Here is an 18042-nt window from a genome sequence, read left to right as displayed (position 1 = left end):
AGTGTTTTTCAAAAGATTCAAAATGGCGGAAAATCTATATAACCGGAAGTTATGGGTTCTTGAGGCTGTCTCTACGACATACGGGGCATGAGATATGCCCATTCAAAGTTTGCAATTTCAATCGATTGCTATAGCGCCCCCCTTTGGCCAATTGATGTAATATTGCTTCATTCGCATCCAGAGTTTTCGTCATTATATAGTAAAATAAGATTGTGTCCTCAAGATCACAGGATAATTACACTGCAGTCAAGTGAGCCATCGTTTTTGAAAATGATGTGATGTCGAGAAAGCAAAAATGTTGTGTTCTCGCAGTCTCAAGTAATCTGCCTTTTGTTTTAGATTAACCTGTTATCATGATAAAATGAGCTCTGTTATCTTGACAGAACCAAATAATTAACCTGTGATCTTGAGATAACGGCAATAAAAAAACTACAAGTATGGCCTCTTTCAGCTTCCATAAGCATCATATCTATAGTTGAACAATATTTCTCAAAGGAATGGGCTACATGACAGTCAGACTACATGAAAACAGTGAATGAATGAGAACTCAGGAGAGACAGACAAACATGAGATGGTTTAATTGTGGGTGTTTTATTAGTTTATGAGTGATGACAAAGAAAAACAGTACAATGCAGAACACTGTATGAGCGAAGACGAACAGAACAACACATGCATCATGAGAAACAACTTGACGGACAACAGTTACAGCTTGTATGGACAGAAATGTAACAGATGGTAACAGATGTCTCAACATGCCCGTTTGTCTTTTGCCTGTTGTCTCGTCTGCACACGACTCGTGTACAGACGTGAGTAATTTAGTTTGTGTTCAAAGAAGTTCACCCGGTCATAGCACCTAACCTCTTAAAGTGAGGCATTTGCTCAGTAAATATATTTTATTTGTGGTGGAAAAAACTCAAAAAGTCTCAAATGTGCAGGACTAGATTGATTTTAGGTGAGTTTACCTTTTAAAATAGCCTCATATTAATTAACTATTTATACCTGTGCTGTCTAATGTGCATACTGAGCACTGGCTTTAAAGGATAACTTAAGCATTTTTCAATCTGGACTCTATTTCTCAGTATAGCGACACAGACCTCCTGTCTATTTCTGTAAGCTGAAACCATTTCCCTCAGTGGAAACAAAGCTTTTATTTACTTTAATTTCACAGATAAGAAACAATAAATTGTGAAGACAATAAAGCCTCCACAAAAATAACATTTTAAGTCTTGTGTGTGATTTATCCTGGCTTCATATGAGCAGAGGAAATCTCTGCTCGTTGCTAGGCTAATTTATACAATGTAAAATGCCATAGGCTTGTGCTAATAACGTTAGCATGTTGTATTTGTGGGGAAAATGTGTCCAGATAAAGACAAGTGTTTGTCTGTGAATGCTGTGAGTTATAGTGAAGCTGATTTGTGGACTTGTGTTTGAAATTGTCTCTATTAAGCCATGTTTAATGTGTGTTTAATGTGTGTTTTGAATCAACTAAACTTTACAGCACTTCACAGAAACCTCGCCGCTGACTAGTGTTTTGGAGGTGTAACTGCAGAGTGACATAGACACACCACCACACAAGTATAAATGCTCACAACGGCGTAGGCTCTGTATAAACATGCAGTGAAAGTAAAACCAAAATGAGCCAATAGATGCTTCAAAGCTCCCTAAAGTTTAGGAGAACTTCAGCAGGGTGATAATTTCTAAGTTCATCACAACAAGATGACAAGGTCATTTGATCCATTGTTATCATAGAAATATTAATTAAAGCAGCTTTAAACTTAACGTAAAATGGCATTAAAATGTAAACATTATCATTAAGAAATAACCTGCAGTGTCTACTTAAATGATTCCAATAAATTATTCAATAAAATAATTGAACATTATGTGTTTGCGTTTATTTTTTAGGAGGAGGAGGAGGGGGCGCCTCCTTGCCCTGCTTGCTGAGTTTGCTCATGACCTGTGTGATGTCAACGTTGGCGGCCATCTTGGCCTTCTGCTCCTGCTCCATCTGCCGGAGGATGATGGGACTGAGACTGGGCCGTCTCTTCTTTGCATTCTGCTCCAACTGGGCATCACTGGGAGGGAGAGAAAAGAGAGACGGTGAGGAAAGGAGGGAGAGAGATGAAAATGAGAAAAGAGAAGAGGACGGAGGGAAAGACAAGGTGAAAATTAAGTTTTGGAGAGTGATGGATGTGGTCGTTTAAGGGAGCTACAGGGCCGCTAATATCAGCCAGAGAGATGAGAGATATAAACTTTGGTTTTTCAGGCCAATGTCACCCCTAAGTCATCCTCTGCAGCGATGAGTCGATGCTTTCTTTTCCTCATTTGATACATTTGTTCTTTATCAGGCTGGTTGAGGAATAAAGTTTATCCCCTAATTAAAGCAGCAGATTAAAGTTCAAAATGTAAAAAAGTTCCTTTTAATTAAATACAAAAACGTGTGCATCAAAAGTTGCCACATACGTGAAATTGTGCTCCTCAGGACAGATGGCCTTCTTCATCGTCTCCTTAAACACGGGAGATTTCTGGTACCGGCCGTACGAGTCCTGCAAACACACAAACTCCTCATGAATCAGTGTTTGGTGATGGTGAGCACAAGGTTGAGGGAACTACAACACATCCGTTAGCTTGTCTTGAAAACCCACACACTGGTGTGTTTACTGACCTTCTTCATGAGCATGTAGATGTGAGTTTGGGCAGCGTCCAGGACGTATCTGTGTGGGTGTTTCAGGCCTTTCACTGTGATTTCCATCGTCTTTCCGTCGATGTTGATCCACCGCGGTGCACCACGTGCCAGGAATGTCCTGAAAGACAGACAAAATGCTGTAAGACTAGCACCAGTGGTGGAATACAACTAAGTACATCTCCTGCATTTAAAGGGAAAGTTCACCCCAAAAAAACAAGAATAGAAATTTTTCCCCTTATCTGTAGTGCTGTTTATCAGTCTAATTTGTTTCGGTGTGAGTCACTGAGTGTTGGAGATATCGGCCGTAGAGATGTCTGCCTTCTCTCCAGTATAATGGAACTAGATGGCACTCAGCTTGTGGAGCTCAAAGTGCCAAAAAACGTACCTTTGAAAAACTCAACATCAATGTCTCTTTCCAGGAATCATGACCCAGTTACTCAAGATAATCCACAGACCTTGTTGTGAGCAGTTTCATGTAGGACCTATTTTCTTTCTACCAAACTACACCCAACAACCTTATTATTGCGCAGAAGGAAGCGTGCATCTACTACTAGCTCACCCAGCACCACTAAGCTAGCTGACATTACCGCTCAACCAAGGCGGACGCCAATGATGTTTACATCTCACGCTGTCACTAGTACGAACCTCTTGTCAATGAGTAGATGCACGCTTGCTGAGCAGCAGATAACACTGTTCATGGTAGCCTCAGCCACCATTGTGTGACTGGGTGAATGTGACTGTAGTGAGCAGTTTCATGTAGGAACTATTTTCGTTCTTCCGAACTACACCCGCCAACTGCACCAACGCCCAGAGGGAAGTGAGAGGCTCGTGACAGTGCAAGATGTGAGCTGTAAGGCGCCCTTAGCTGAGCTATAACGTTAGCTAGCTCAGTGGTGCTAGGTGAGCTGTCAGTAGATGCACACTTCCTCCTGGTGGTGCAGTTGGTGGGTGTTGTTCCTGCATGAAACTGCTCACAACAAGGTAAATGGGCTGCACTTGTACAGCGCTTTTTTGGTCTTCCAACTACCACACGGCTTTTACACTACGTCATATTCACCCATTCACATACTGCTAGCTGAGGCTACCATGAATGGCGCCACATTCTATTCAGTAAGCATTCACACACTGATGCTTCGACATGCAGACTGGAGGAGCCGGGCACTGAACTGCCGATCTTCTGATTGGTGGACGACCCGCTCTACCTCTGAGCCTTAGCCGCCCCAAGGTCTGTCTGACAGCACCAGATGTAAATATTAATGGCGTCCACCTTGGTTGAGCTGTAATGTTAGCTAGTTCAGTGGTGCTAGGTGAGCTAGCAGTAGATGCACGCTTCCTTCTGCGCGATAATAAGGTTGGTGGGTGTAGTTCAATAGAAAGAAAATAGTTCCGACATGAAACTGCTCACAATAGGGTCTGTGGATTATCTTGAGTGACTGGGTCCTGATTTCTGTAAAGAGACATTGCTGTTTTTCAAATGTATTATTTTGGCGCTTTGAGCACCACAAGTCGTGTGCCATCTAGTTCCATTATATTGGAGCGAAGGCAGACATCTCTACGGCCTATATCTCCAACATTCGGCAACTCACACCAAAACAATCTAGACTGATAAACAGCAATACAGGTAAGAGGAAGAGTATGTATTTTTGATTTTTGGGGTGAACAAACTGAGGTACTTGTACTTTACTCATTAATGATCTTTTCCTGCCACTAAAACACATTTCAGAGGAAAATTCTGTACTTTTAACTACACTACAAATATCTCATAGCTATAATACCAGTTCATTGTCAATAAAATATTGAAAAAAACATTAAGAAATGAGCATCTCAACTTCCAAAATGTCTTGTTTTGTCTGAGCAGCAGTCCAAAACACAAAGATATTCAGTTTACAGTAATATAAAACAACATTGTCTTCACATAGAGAATAAATGAGGACATTACTTGTATATATGCTCTGCTTTCTCTCTCATCGTCGCAGCTTCGCCCCACTTCAGATCTTCACAACCCTCCCAGAACGCCAGGTTCTCACCTAAGATGGATCAGAATAGAAAATATTAGAAAACTATTCTTAGCCTCTTCTAATGGCTGAAAAAAATTAACATGTATGACCAAAAATAAATCTGCAGAATAGCAATTCTGCAACAACAATACTTCTGTAATCAGTGGTGTTGCACTTATTTTTAAGACGATTAAAATAACGACCATCATACCGCTGAATTCTTTCTTCAGGAAGAGTCTGAAATCGTCTCGTCCTCGAGGGTCAGAGAGCAGCTCTGAAAAACTAAACGTCCACCTCTCCACACGCATCTTCGTTGGTATTTCCACACTGTCACGCACACACAAATAAAATGAACATGAGGAACGATTTATTTTAAATTACTCTCTGAATACAGTACAGATTTTGTGTCGTCCACTGCTGACTCACCTGGGCATGTTCAAGGTCCAGTACGTGACATCATCAGTGAGCCAGGGGTTGCTGGGAAGACACTTTGAGAGGAAAGGGTCGTGACTGTGATAGGTGGAGCAGTACTTCACCAATCTGTAGAACAAGGAGAAATAATTTAATAATTAATAATCAATATTTTTTCCCTTACAAAAGGAGTTAGCAGTTGTGTTTATTACACCACTAAATGTTAGCCAAAGTGATGTTTCATGCACAAGAGTCACTTCATAAATTAGTGACCAGATATAGGATATCTTAAAATGTTCTTGGCATATTCTATTCAAATTTAGCAGAAAATTAAAGGGAACTTTCTGCATCAAAATACAAAGAGATCGACAATCTCTTTGACTTGGCGAAAGCAAAGAAATCCCGTCAATAACTCCTGGACTGACACCACAAAAAGTATCACGTATTTTCTGACCCATGGCTTACAGAGTAAATTTGATGTTTTTCAACCTGGACCCCATTTTACCATATTTTTGTGTCTAAGGGTGGTTTCACACCTGCACTGTTGTTTTTGGTTCAATTGAACTCGAACCAAACTCTAGGTTTGTTTGCCCATGAAGTGCAGTTCGTTTAGCCAGGTGTGAACACAGCAATCACACTTGTGTGCGCACCAAAACAACTGGGCCAGTTACAAACAAACAATGTTGTCAGCATATAAAATAACATTCTGAAAACAAGCACTTTTAGTGGACATACTAAACTGATGCTGAACAATTGCCGGTTGGGATTATATTTTGGGTTGGGAGAGTTACGGCCTCAAGAGAGGGAGTTCAAGTATCTGGGGGTCTTGTTCACGAGTGAGGGTAGAATGGAGCGTGACATGGATTGGCGGTTTGGTGCGGCTCGTGCAGTGATGTGGGTGCTGCGCTGGACTGTCGTGCTAAAGACGGAGCTGAGCCAGAAGGCAAAGCTTTCAATTTACTGGTCCATCTACATCCCGACCCTCACCTATGGTCATGAGCTCTGGGTAGTGACCGAAAGAATGAGATCGCAGATACAAGCGGCCAAAATGAGTTTCTTCCGTAGGGTGTCTGGGCTCAGCCTTAGAGATAGGGTAAGGGGCTCGGACATCCGGAGGGAGCTCGGAGTAGAGTCGCTGCTCCTTCGCGTCGAAAGGGGTCAGTTGAGGTGGTTCGGGACCTGATCAGGATGCCTCCTGGGCGCCTCCTGTTAGAAGTGTTCTGGGTACGTCCCACTGGTAGGAGGCCCCGGGGCAGACTCAGAACACGCTGGAGGAATTACATATCTCATCTGGCCTGGGAACACCTTGGGGTCCTCCAGGAGGAGCTGGAAGGTGATGCTGGGGAGAGGGACGTCTGGGGTGCTTTCCTTGACCTGCTGCCCCCGCGACCCGGTCACAGCAAAGCAGTTGAAAATGGATGGATGGATCACATTGCAGCCTATTCCACCGCTGCAGCGCTCTCTTTCAATACTGGACCAATTAAAAAAATGGTTGTCTCCAATATTCAGTTAAACACTAAAACATGGGAGCACCCATTAGCTCACCTGGTAGAGGAGGCATCCCATGTTCAAAGGCTTTGACCTTGCCAAAGTGGCTGTGGGTTCGATTCCAACCTACAGTCCCCTGCTGCATGTAGTAAATTGGAGTAGGTATGCATTCTCTTCACAAGTCACTGCACCTTCAGTCACCATATCTATATCTCCTGTGCATGACTTTCACCTGTCCTACATGTGAACGTCCCTCAGTGGAGATGCTATTTCGAGACATACGCTATATGATGAAACCAAACGACAGTGACTGGTTTGTCACCGATAGAAGCAGACTGGGAATATGATGGACAATCTTACGCGCCAATGGACACAGATGACTTCACTCGGGGCCTCATGATGGACTGCTGCGTGAAGATCATCTGCAGGGAGGCGGAAGAGACATGACAGCTATGAAGATGTCAGGGAAACAGATCTGTCTCTGTGGATCACTAATGGTTAACACAGCTGTTGGTTTAGATCAAACAGGACGAGGGGAAAAATGTTGGAAAAAAATATATTTCACTCACGATTCTGTCGTAGAAGTCGGGTGTTTTGGCCTGCGGGAAAAGAATTACAGATTTTATGTCATATCACAAAAAAAATCTATATACTCTGACCTACATTCTTATGTATACTGTTCTCACATTTATATTTAACACACCATTTTTACTTTTTATCTACACTGCTGCTATAAATTGCACATATTTTTTACATATTTCTTATATTTATATTTTCTATATTTTTATCATGTATTATATATGGTAGCATAATGCAAATATTTTTATATACTTCTTATTTTAGCTTTATTTTTTAATAGTTTCTCTGTGCTTATAAGAGCAGCTGTAATGTGACCTAATTTCCCCGGGGATCAATAAAGTATTTCTGGTTCTGACGCAGACACAGAGGGATGTTGTGCTCTTGGTGTTTCTGTGTTCATGCTCTTGTTCTTTTTTTAAGGACCACTGTGAGGTTTGGACCCAACAAGCAAGGACATTTTGGTCAATCCTAACTGTTTGAGGCTTAAACGAGTACTCGATATTATCGGATTCATGATGGGAAGTTGAAACAAAGGATCAAAACTGACGCTGCAGAACTACAGATATTTTCTTTTTTCCTTGTTGAACTTGACGCTTACACAACCCACAGTGCAACTCGACCACTGATGGTTCAGTCAGAGATTGGTGTGCCTATTTTTTTCCCCCAAGAGTGTTTCACCTCGCCCTACTGTGCTGTGGTTGGCCAGCACTTGTCATAATGAAGCATTGAGGTCGGACCAGTCAGCAACCTCTGGGGCTGAAAATCAAACCCAAGAACTGCAGTTCCTCTAATGGCCACTTGAGGCTGGCTCCAGAAGCGAGTCAATCCCCACAGACTCCCATGTTAAAATGCCCGGCTTTACAGCAGAAATAAACATATTTACAGCGTGGTACTAAAAAGGTTTTGGTCTTTATAGCTAATTTACACATTTATGACAGCTGTACGGGGGGTGATTTTTTTATATAACTCATTTTTTCACATTTTATTAAGGCCCAAAGTTACACATAAGTTAAGTAAACAGAACTCCCACTGCACAGTCAGTCTCAAGGAGCAGGTGCTGGTCGGCCGCAGGAACATCTCAGGTAAAATCATAAACACTAACCACCGTAGACTGACATTAGTCACATGACCCATGTATATTTAGTACACCTGTGAGTGCTCATGTGATTCTGTTGAGTAGGGCTACAACTAACGATTATTTCTTATTTATTTCTTCGATTAGTTGACTAATCGTTGTATTGAAAAATATGTTAAAATGTTGAAAAATGTCGGTCTGTCTCTCCCAAACCCCCAAATTACGTCATCTAATGTCTTGTTTTGTACTCACGCCAAAGGGTTTTAGTTCACCGTCATGGGAGAGTGTGTAAAGCTGCCAATATTTGTACATAATAAGAGTATTTGGGGTACTTTTACAGTACTTTTCTATGAAAAATGGCTAAAACTGATTAGTCGACTACTAAAATAGTCACTGATTATTTTAATAGTTGATTAGTCATTGATTAGTCGACTAAATGGCAGAGCATAAAGGTCCACGTGGAAAAAAAACATTTCGGATTTTACTAAAAGAAGGAAATCACCTGTTGATTTATATATATAGATCCCAGGGGACATTTTTTGTATTTAGGAGCTGTTTAAATGTGTAATTTGTGTTAGATTTTATTTTGTTGAGCTATTAATATTGTATACAGAATCTGAAGCTCACTCTGAGTTACTGTTGTTCATCCCTAGCCCCTGGGGCCTAAAGAAATATTAAGACGCCCAGGGATGCTGTAGTACTTCCTAAGACCTGTAACCAGACTTCGATGTGTAAAAGCAGTGGAGTTTCCCTTTACGGTCAGAATTCAGTTTAGGTCCAGGCTATATTAAGGATTAAGCATGTAGCTGTGATGGCCAAGGTTATGACAGAACTTAGGGAATGCATTACTGTTTGTCAAGTACAAATATGGGGGTTGTGTGCATGTAGGTGTTCGTAACCAGTTTAAAGGTCCAAATACAAAAGGACAGCCATGGGAAATATCTGCAGAAGAGAGGAAAAGAAAGAGAGACAGACAAATTAATTTTAGTACAAGATTAATGATTAAATCAGCAGAGAGGGAAAGGAAAAGACAGACAAGCATCAGGTATCCTTTATACCGCACCTGGCTCCATGCATTAAAGCCTCTTACTGAATATAAGCTGATCGGCAGGAATTATCTTCATACAGGTCACACACAGACTCACCTGTTACCTCGTCTGCGTTGGGATCTGTTAGTCGATCCAGTCCGTAGTCCATAGCACTCACTGTCCCTGGCTACACACACACACACACACACACACACACACACACGATGACAACAAAAAACACTTTCACAATGTGTTTACCAGAGGACTCATTAATTAAAGCAGATGGCTGTTTGATGATGCTAATTACAGGCTGCTAATGTGTCACACTGCTCCTGAATCCCAACCATCTGAGACATCAAGAGCACAGACACACGTAAAATGTGATTTTGTGAATCTACTGTTTGACTTTACAGATACAACTTAAGGTAATTTGTTTGTCTCCAGCTGACATGTTTTGACTTGAACCACATTTACCATTAGGATGAATCTGTCCCTGGAGTATAACATTATCTGAGATACAAAGCTGACTGTGACTACAAAAGGATGAGTGTGTTGCAGTTTGTAACTGTCAGCTGGGAAAACAAGTGAGACATATGCATAATATCGTGATATTATTCTAGGGCCATATCACCCACCCCTAGTTGCTACCAGTTTGTTAGGTTTCACTTTCCTTAGGTTTAGGTGCCAAAACGATGTGATTAGGAAAGATCAAGGTTGGACAGAAGCATTGGTTTTACATGGTCTCCTGGGTGAAAGTCCTGTGTTTGACCCATTCACCACCCTCACCACCTGACCTTTATGCAGACTGTCTCACACATATAGAGTTTAATTGGTCTGGTTTGACCAGTTTGCTTGAAGTTAGCACACTTAATAAAGATGTTGCTGTATAAACACATCTGAGTCGGCTCACTGATAATATGACTGTTCTCTACTTACACAATTGTTACACTATGTTTTTAGTAACTGTCACTTGTTGTCTTGAACTTTTGCTGGTCGGCATTCAACAAAAGTTAGGGTCGTACACATGCCCTGTTTTTTGCTTGCTCAAATTCATTGTTTTCAATGCGGACATGTGGCAGGCGTTCTCAAACGCCGAAGCAACGCTGTCGCAGCGTGCACACGTTCCCGAGTGCCTATTTTTTTAGGGCTTGATGGCTGCGCCTTGAGATAAGCCGAGTTCAACTTTTGGAACCCAGCAGTAGACAACTAATCAATTTGGTCGGCACAGTGGTGCAGTGGTTAGCATTGTCGCCTCACAGCAAGAGGGTTCCTGGTTTGGTTGGGGAGCTCTTCTGTGCAGAATTTGCATGTCCTCCCTGTGTCAGTCAGTACGTTTACATGCAGCCTGAGAAAATCAAATTATTGGCTTAGTCCGACTGAAACCGGACTTTTAAATGCATGTAAACAGCTTAGTCCGACTGAAATACTCGACTAACACACTTAGATAATTCAATTGAAAATCAAACTATTGCTGCATGTATCCACTTAGTCCAACTGGAGTCAGACGCGGCATTCTGCACATGCACCACTTTTTCTTTTGCGGGCTTTCACCCAGAAGAAGAAGAAGATGACGTAGCAGCAGTTCAGTATACAGCAGCGCAGTAACTCCCGTAAAAACAAACAAACAAACAAACACCAGGGCGATCAAGTAGAACAAGACGCACTTCTGGACAGACAAGGCAAATACATCCATCTCCGCCATCTTCATTCGTCGTTAGCTTCCTCTTTGGGTCAACCGGAAGTAGTTCAATACGCACTATATTAAAAAGGACACAGCACCGCCTATCGAGGCGGAGTCAGACGTACTTGGTCAGAAATTCAATTTTCTCTTCTGCATGTATATTCAGACAAGATGAGAAGTCCGATTTGACTGATCACCTGAGCTATGAGCTTAGCTCGACTACTGCGTGCATGTTAACGTACTGAGTGTGGGTTTTCTCTCGGTACTCCGGCTTCCTCCCACAGTCCAAAGACTCTAAATTGTCTGTAGGTGTGAATGTGAGCATGAATGGTTGTTTGTCTCTATGTGATAGTCTGGTGACCTGTCCAGGGTGTACCCCGCCTTTCACCCAATCACAGCTGGGCTTCCAGCACCCCCCGCAACCCCTTACAGGATAAGCGGTTACAGAAAATGATTGGATCAATTAATTGCCTACAGAAGTGGAAACCAACAAGAACTGGCTAAACGACAGGCTGCGAGTTTCCTGTGGGTCAATCAGTTTGAGATAATTAAGGAATATGCGACATATTAGTCTCACTCACCAGACCTTTCTCAAGAAAAGAAAGGTCTGGCTGGGCCGACTCTCACTTTGAGATTGGAGAAAAAAACACCCCGGCTGCTTGTATACCTTTCAACCAATCACAATCGTTCTGGGCGGTGCCACAGCAACAGTGCGCTTGCAAAAATATTGCTGGGGGGAAACAGGTTTTGGTGTAACACGCCCACAAAAATATCACCTACAGGTCGGAACCATGGCAGAAAAATGGCTACATCCCCACAAGATCAAACACCGCAAAAGTTAGTAAAGGACGTGTTGAAAACGGTTGAAAACTGCTATACAACCGGAGGTGGTAGGGCGGGACTTCAGCAGGTGGCTCGTTCCGCCCAATGAGAGGCTGATCTATGCAGCGAACTTCCGCCCACTCAGACTAGCAACATATTAACACAGTTTGACCTGAAACAATAAACATCTGGTCCTCCAGATGATGTAACAAAGCAGGACCTCCAAGACGGCCCTGAGCATGTCTGTTGATATTTGCCTCAGAGGGCAATTAAATTACCGCAAAGCAAAACAACACAGAGTGACCCTAGGTCTGTCGGGGACTCTGGAGGTCTGGGGAGCAGCGAGTCTGGTCAGTGACACGGCCTCATGAAACAGAGTGAAACTCACAATGTCGGAAGAACAAGTTGCAAACCTCTGCACCACCTTCTCCTACGCAGTGTGAAATATTAATCAGCGGTGCCCTTTCCCTCTGACTGGACATGTAATGGTAATGAGGCATCATGGGTAGAGCTAATGAGATACCCTGGGAAGTAAAGAGGTGGAGTGCAATTTATTTTCAGACGTCTCTGTCTGCTGGCAATCCACTGGTATCTACATGAAGCTGTATCCTGTGTGTGTGTAGTACATGTCTGATAACTCTGTGTGTGTGTGTGTGTGTGTGTGTGTGTGTGTGCGTGCTCTCACCGGAGGTCTGTGAACCACCCAGTACGCTCTCTCCTGGCAGTCAAACACCACACGGTCCGGTTTCTTCCTCTCCTTCGCAGCCCTGAGAATCACACACACACCCCAGAGCATCATAATGCCGCCCTGATCTTAAACCTGAGTGATGCCTCTGAGTGTCTCACACTCCTACCTGTACTGCTCTTTAGCTTGCATCACTATGAAGTCCCATTTATGATTCATCCACTTGTGAAGACGGTTATACTGCTCCTGAGGATGTTAAATAACACCTCAGTAAATGCCAGCAGACAAAGTGACTCACTCTCCGCTCACTCTCGGTCTCACCTGCTCGTGCAGCTCCAGGACTCCTTTCTTACGGATGTTTCTTTTCGCCAGGTAGATTGCTTCAGTGACGAAACAGAAAGTGTGAGTGCTGGTAACAGCACCTGTGATAACATGCACGACTTTAGTTACACTCACCGTAATCTGTATCCTCAACAGGCCACTGCTGTGTGGGCCAGAAGTACGGTGTCTGGAGAGGACAAAAGGCAGAAGTTTTATTGTCAAGGAACAGAACAACAGACTCATTAGACATCTTAGAATGTGGTGTGTTCACCTGGAAGCGGTAGAGAGACGCATCTGGTTTGAGCAGTAAGCGTTTGTGGTCTTGTAGAGGGTAGACGTATCCTAACGCCACCAGCATAGAGCCCAGACTCCTCGCCTCTGAGGACGACAGACAGAGACGAGCAGGAGTTAAAGGAAAAGCTGACTGACGCTGTGTTTCATGTACACATATATGTATATATAACAGCTTCAGCTCATCGCTCACCTTGTGTGTCTATTTTAAATCTGTCCACTAACCACGCGATGATGTCTTCACCTGAGGAGGGAAGATGGAAATGATGACAAAATATTTTAGATGCTCACCATCAGTTTTACAAATGAGAAGAGATGAGGAAAGGAAAGGAAAGGAAAGGAAAGGAAAGGAAAGGAAAGATGGGGAAAACATAACATAGAAAAGGAAACGAGAAGAGAAGGAAAAGGAGAGATGAGTTGAGGTGAGGGGGAAAGGAAAGTAGGGAAGACAGGAAGAGAGGAGAGATAAAAATGGAAGAAAGAGACGGAGGAGAGAGGAAAGAAAGGAATGGAAAGGAAACAGGATGAGTAGGGAAAGGAGAGGAAAGGGAAGGATAAGAGAGGAGAGGAGAGGAGAGGAGAGGAGAGGAGAGGAGAGGAAGAAAATGGGAAGAGATAAGAGGAGGGGAGAGACAGGAAAGGAAAGGAAAGGAAAGGAAAGGAAAGGAAAGGAAAGAAGAAGAGATAAAGGAGAGGGAGAGGAAGACGAGGAGGAACAGTAAGGAGGAGAGAAATGAGTAGTGGAGAGACAGGAAAGGAGGGGAGAGGAATGGAAAAGAAAGGAAAGAAGAGAGGAGGAAAGGTAAGGAGGGGAGAGAGGAGAGCAGAGACAAGAAAGGATGGGAGAAAGGAAAGGAAAGGAAAGGAAAGAAGAAGAGATAAAGGGAGAGGAAAGACAAGAAATTAATAGTGGAAAGGAAAGAAGGGAGGATGAAAGTGAAGGAGGTGGAGGGAGAAAAGAAGAGAGGGACAGGAAAGAAAGGAAAAGGATAGGAGGAAAGGAATGAGGAGAGACAGGACAGAAAGGGACAGAAAATTAAAGGAAAGGAAAGGACGGAAAGGAAAGGAAAGGAAATGAGAAGATAGAAGACAGGAGACAGGGAAAAAAGGGGAGGAAAAGAGTGAAGAGGAAAGGAAATGAGAGAAGAGTGAAAGGGAGGAAGAAAAGAAAGGAGGGGAGAAAGAGGAGATACAGAAATTAAAGAGAGATTAAAAAGGAGAGCAGCAGCAGTCTCCATGTTTGCTTGGTTTCCTTCATTCAGCTGATTTAACTTGCCTGGATTCAAAAGCTCAACAGTGACGTAACAGCCGAGGTTTCCTTTCTCCTCCACCTCCTCACTAGCGCTCTGTTTTTCTCGTTCCTGTCTCTGTTACTTGCTCTTTTCCTCTCGCGCACTCAATCATCATCCTCCTCCTCCTTCACCTCCTACTTTTTTCCCTCTCCCTGACTCGTAGACCGCGGGGGTTGTCATGGAGATTAAATCTGTAGCTCTCCAGTTTGCGCCCGCAGCTCTGGTATCCTCCAGTGAGACTATGCAGGAGCAATCAGTCAAACAGCTGCTGAATAACATCAAGTGTGTACTATACTGTATATGAGCTGCTGAATAACATCAAGTGTGTACTATACTGTATATGTGCAGTGTGTGTGTGTGTGTGTGTGTCTGTGTGTGTGTGCTGTCTCTACCTGTGATAGCGTGTGGTATTGTTGTGATAACCAGTCTCTGAGGCTGTGACTTCACTCCTGTTTTGGGGTCCTGCATCTCCAGCAGCACCTTCTCCGCCTGCAGAGGAATATTATGAGGAGGTGAGAAGAGGTTACCACGACAACTGATTGTGAGGGGTCAGAGGCAGCAGGTCACCATGCCAACCAGTCGCTTGGGGGCAGCTGTTATGGAGGGAAATCAGGGCAGCACATTATGTCATCTGTGGTTAAAGTCCAGTTACACAAAACAGCAGTCGGCGGCGAGGTTTCTGTGAAGTGCTGTAAAGTTTAGTTGATTCAAAACACACATTAAACACACATTAAACATGGCTTAATAGAGACAGTTTCAAACACAAGTACACAAATCAGCTTCACTATAACTCGCAGCATTCACAGACAAACACTTGTCTTTATCTGGACACATTTTCCCCACAAGTACAACATGCTAACGTTATTAGCACAAGCCTATGGCCTTTTACATTGTATAGATTAGCCTAACAGCTAGTGGACTTTTTCCTCTACTCATATGAAGCCAGGGACAACAGCAACATTTAACAAAGGTAACGCTACATAATTTGGCTCCATTACAACTCACAAGCTTCACTGACAAAACAACTGTCTTATACTAAACACGTTTTCCAAACAAAGAGAACATGCCAACGTTATTAGCACAACCCCCTTTAGAATCAGCAGTTAATATCTACATAGAGAGTGGGTCCTTGTTTATGGAGACCACCATGTCCACAGCCCTGTTTCTACAGTAGCCCAGAATGGACAAACAAAACACTGACACAGATTTTGTAATGTGAAACTGCTTTATTCAGTGTTTTTACAAGTTTAAATCATCTAGTTTGGTTGTTTCTGGAGTGGAAGAGACTGCTGCAGATAATTTGGCTCCTGGTGGAAAACTCTGGATCTTAAGTTATCAGAGAAAAAAGGTGAGCAACATTGACAGATGCTGTCGCTACTTCTCCGTAACAAACAGATCCAGTGATTTAAACCAGTAAAAACACTGAAGAAAGCAGTTCCACCCTTAAAAAAAACATTTGCGTTTATGTGACGCTGCTTGTCATCGCTCATCATGAAGAGGCTGCAAACATAGACTGGCCCTATCTAGAGCCAGTGGGTGTTTCTCAAAATCAAGGAAAGATCCTTAAATGGCTGAATTTCCAGGATGCTACGTCATCGAATCCTGACTTAGGACTGCTCCAATGTCAAGGATACTTCACATTCTTTGAGAAATACCAACCATTTGGTTGGTCGCTTCTGGACTTCTGTAGAAACATGGCAGCACAACATTAAATTCTCCCTCAACAAGGACCCTCTTCCTATGTAGATCGACACTCAACGGCCACTTTATTAGGCACACCTGTTCAACTGGTCATTAAAGCAAATAGCTAATCAGTCAATCACATGGCAGCAACTCAGTGTATTTAGACATGTAGACATGGTCAAGGCGACCTGCTAAAGTTCAAACATGACAATGAGTTCACTGTACTCCAATGGCCTCCACAGTCACCAGATCTCGATCCAATAGAGCACCTTTGGGATGTGGTGGAACGGGAGATTCTCATCATGGATATGCAGCTGACAATTCTGCAGCAACTGTGTGATGTCATCATGTCAATATGGACCAAAATCTCTGAGGAATGTTTCCAGCACCTTGTTGAATCTGTGCCACCAAGAATTAAAAAAGGGGTCCAACCTGGTATTAGCAAGGTGTACCTAATAAAGTGGCTGGTGAGAGTAAATGGCTCATTCCAAGGTAACGAAAACAAAATGATTCTTATTTTCAGGTGATTATACACTAAAGAAAACACATTATATTATTATATCATATTCCATTGCTGCCAATATATCCTCCTGAATCATTCACACTGGACCTTAAATGCTGCATTTACAGAGGGGAGAGGTGAGATAAGAGGTTTATTTCATGCCCTGATGTCATGGCTTTTATTTGGCTTGTGTGGGAGGTTTTGCGGTGAGTCACTGCCCTCTAAACAGGTTTCTTTTTTTTACTTATCATATCATCTAATGCTGCAGCTCTCACTGATCCCACAGCTCAGGTGTGAACTGAAAGCAAGAAATCATGCAGTACGTTAATTCAGTTTGTGTGAAAGTGTGTGTGAGAGGGAGAGAGTGTGAGAGTGTGTGCGATGACTCGCGGGCCTGTTTGAAGTGGCTTTGTGCTTTGAAGTCATCCTGGAGAGGCTATAAGCCTCCAGGCTGAGCCCGACCAAAGTGGGCTTTCATGGACCAAAACACAAAGTTGTCCTGGAAAATGACTTATCTGTGAGGGTTCCCCCCGGGGAGCAGGGCACTGTGAGCCCTGCATTAGGGTACAATAGGAACATTTTGCTAATTAAAGAGCTCTACCTTAATGATTTCCTGCACATTTTTTATTTACTTCACGGTGATAAATATCCAGCAGTGGAGAAAAGAATGGAGCCTGACTCTGTCCACAGCACCGGGCTGTTGTTGACCAGCACACAGCGCCTGGATTAACTTCTCTGCAGCGTCTGGTTGTTGTAGATGGAAGATACTGATCCAGGCTTAATGCTTATTAAACTGAATGACCTTATCACTGTGAAAAGGTTGCAATAAAACACAGTCTCACATTTAGTGTGACAGACACTGAACCCAAGATAGCGTGTTTGTTTTGACGTCTTGTCATCCTTCTGTATTTCTGAACGCTTGGCTCTTATGAAATGTTATTTTTCAGCACTAATTCTGATCAGAAATCCAGATTTGCATGCATAATTTAAACATTTCACATTTCTTTTTTTTCTTTTTTTGCATCTCCTCAAAGTATTCTGCAATCCAAATAGCACCTGTGAGCTTTGCTGCTTTTCAAAATTATTTAATCTAGATAAATGTACACACTAAAAGCATCAGGAAACCCACCACTGAGGATCTCTTACATACACAGGCTGATGCAGTTTATAAGAGCAAATGCCTGTACATCCAGGGTTTGAGGATAAAGCAGACCACTACAGCCCAGGTATTGCGTTGGAGCAGCCACATAAGTGACCTATCTATAGGTGCGTCTGCAGGTGTAGTCTACAAGCCTGAGCAGGGCTGTGATCATCATCATCATCCCTGATGCACAAGGATAACCTACCTTCTTGAGACAAGCCATCCGAGGTCGGTACCTCTGCCCATGATCCCGCAGGGTGTTCCTGATGGTCATGGTGTCTGGTGATCCCCCCACTCACACACAAACATACACAATGCTGTTGTCGCCTGTGAGCCCTGTGTCGTGTGGGGATGCTGGAGGGG

At 43.1% G+C, this 18042-nt stretch overlaps 1 protein-coding gene across 2 annotated transcripts in view; it reads right to left on the bottom strand.

Annotated features, from left to right (window-relative positions):
- LOC126399822 (regulator of G-protein signaling 9-like) overlaps positions 1-18042 on the bottom strand; it is a 23674-nt gene extending 5632 nt beyond the window's left edge. Inside the window, exons 1-17 of one of the 2 annotated variants that reach the window (XM_050060106.1) lie at positions 17885-18042; positions 14746-14842; positions 13255-13305; positions 13042-13148; positions 12906-12957; positions 12771-12829; positions 12619-12695; positions 12450-12531; positions 9386-9448; positions 7149-7178; positions 6940-7001; positions 5107-5220; positions 4892-5007; positions 4623-4710; positions 2663-2801; positions 2461-2543; positions 1955-2072 (exon numbers count right to left, since the gene is read on the bottom strand). In XM_050060106.1, coding sequence (XP_049916063.1) covers positions 1955-2072; positions 2461-2543; positions 2663-2801; positions 4623-4710; positions 4892-5007; positions 5107-5220; positions 6940-7001; positions 7149-7178; positions 9386-9448; positions 12450-12531; positions 12619-12695; positions 12771-12829; positions 12906-12957; positions 13042-13148; positions 13255-13305; positions 14746-14842; positions 17885-17953 — 1407 coding nt within the window. In that variant the 5' untranslated portion in view covers positions 17954-18042. Of the gene's footprint in view, positions 1-572; positions 2073-2460; positions 2544-2662; positions 2802-4622; positions 4711-4891; positions 5008-5106; positions 5221-6939; positions 7002-7148; positions 7179-9385; positions 9449-12449; positions 12532-12618; positions 12696-12770; positions 12830-12905; positions 12958-13041; positions 13149-13254; positions 13306-14745; positions 14843-17884 lie in introns of those variants that run through there. The other variant, XM_050060107.1, reaches the window with a different exon arrangement.

This window comes from Epinephelus moara, chromosome 13 (assembly GCF_006386435.1).
Source record: "Epinephelus moara isolate mb chromosome 13, YSFRI_EMoa_1.0, whole genome shotgun sequence".
NCBI classification, from domain to species: Eukaryota; Metazoa; Chordata; class Actinopteri; order Perciformes; family Serranidae; genus Epinephelus; species Epinephelus moara.
This window is presented reverse-complemented; position numbering and strand designations above follow the sequence as displayed.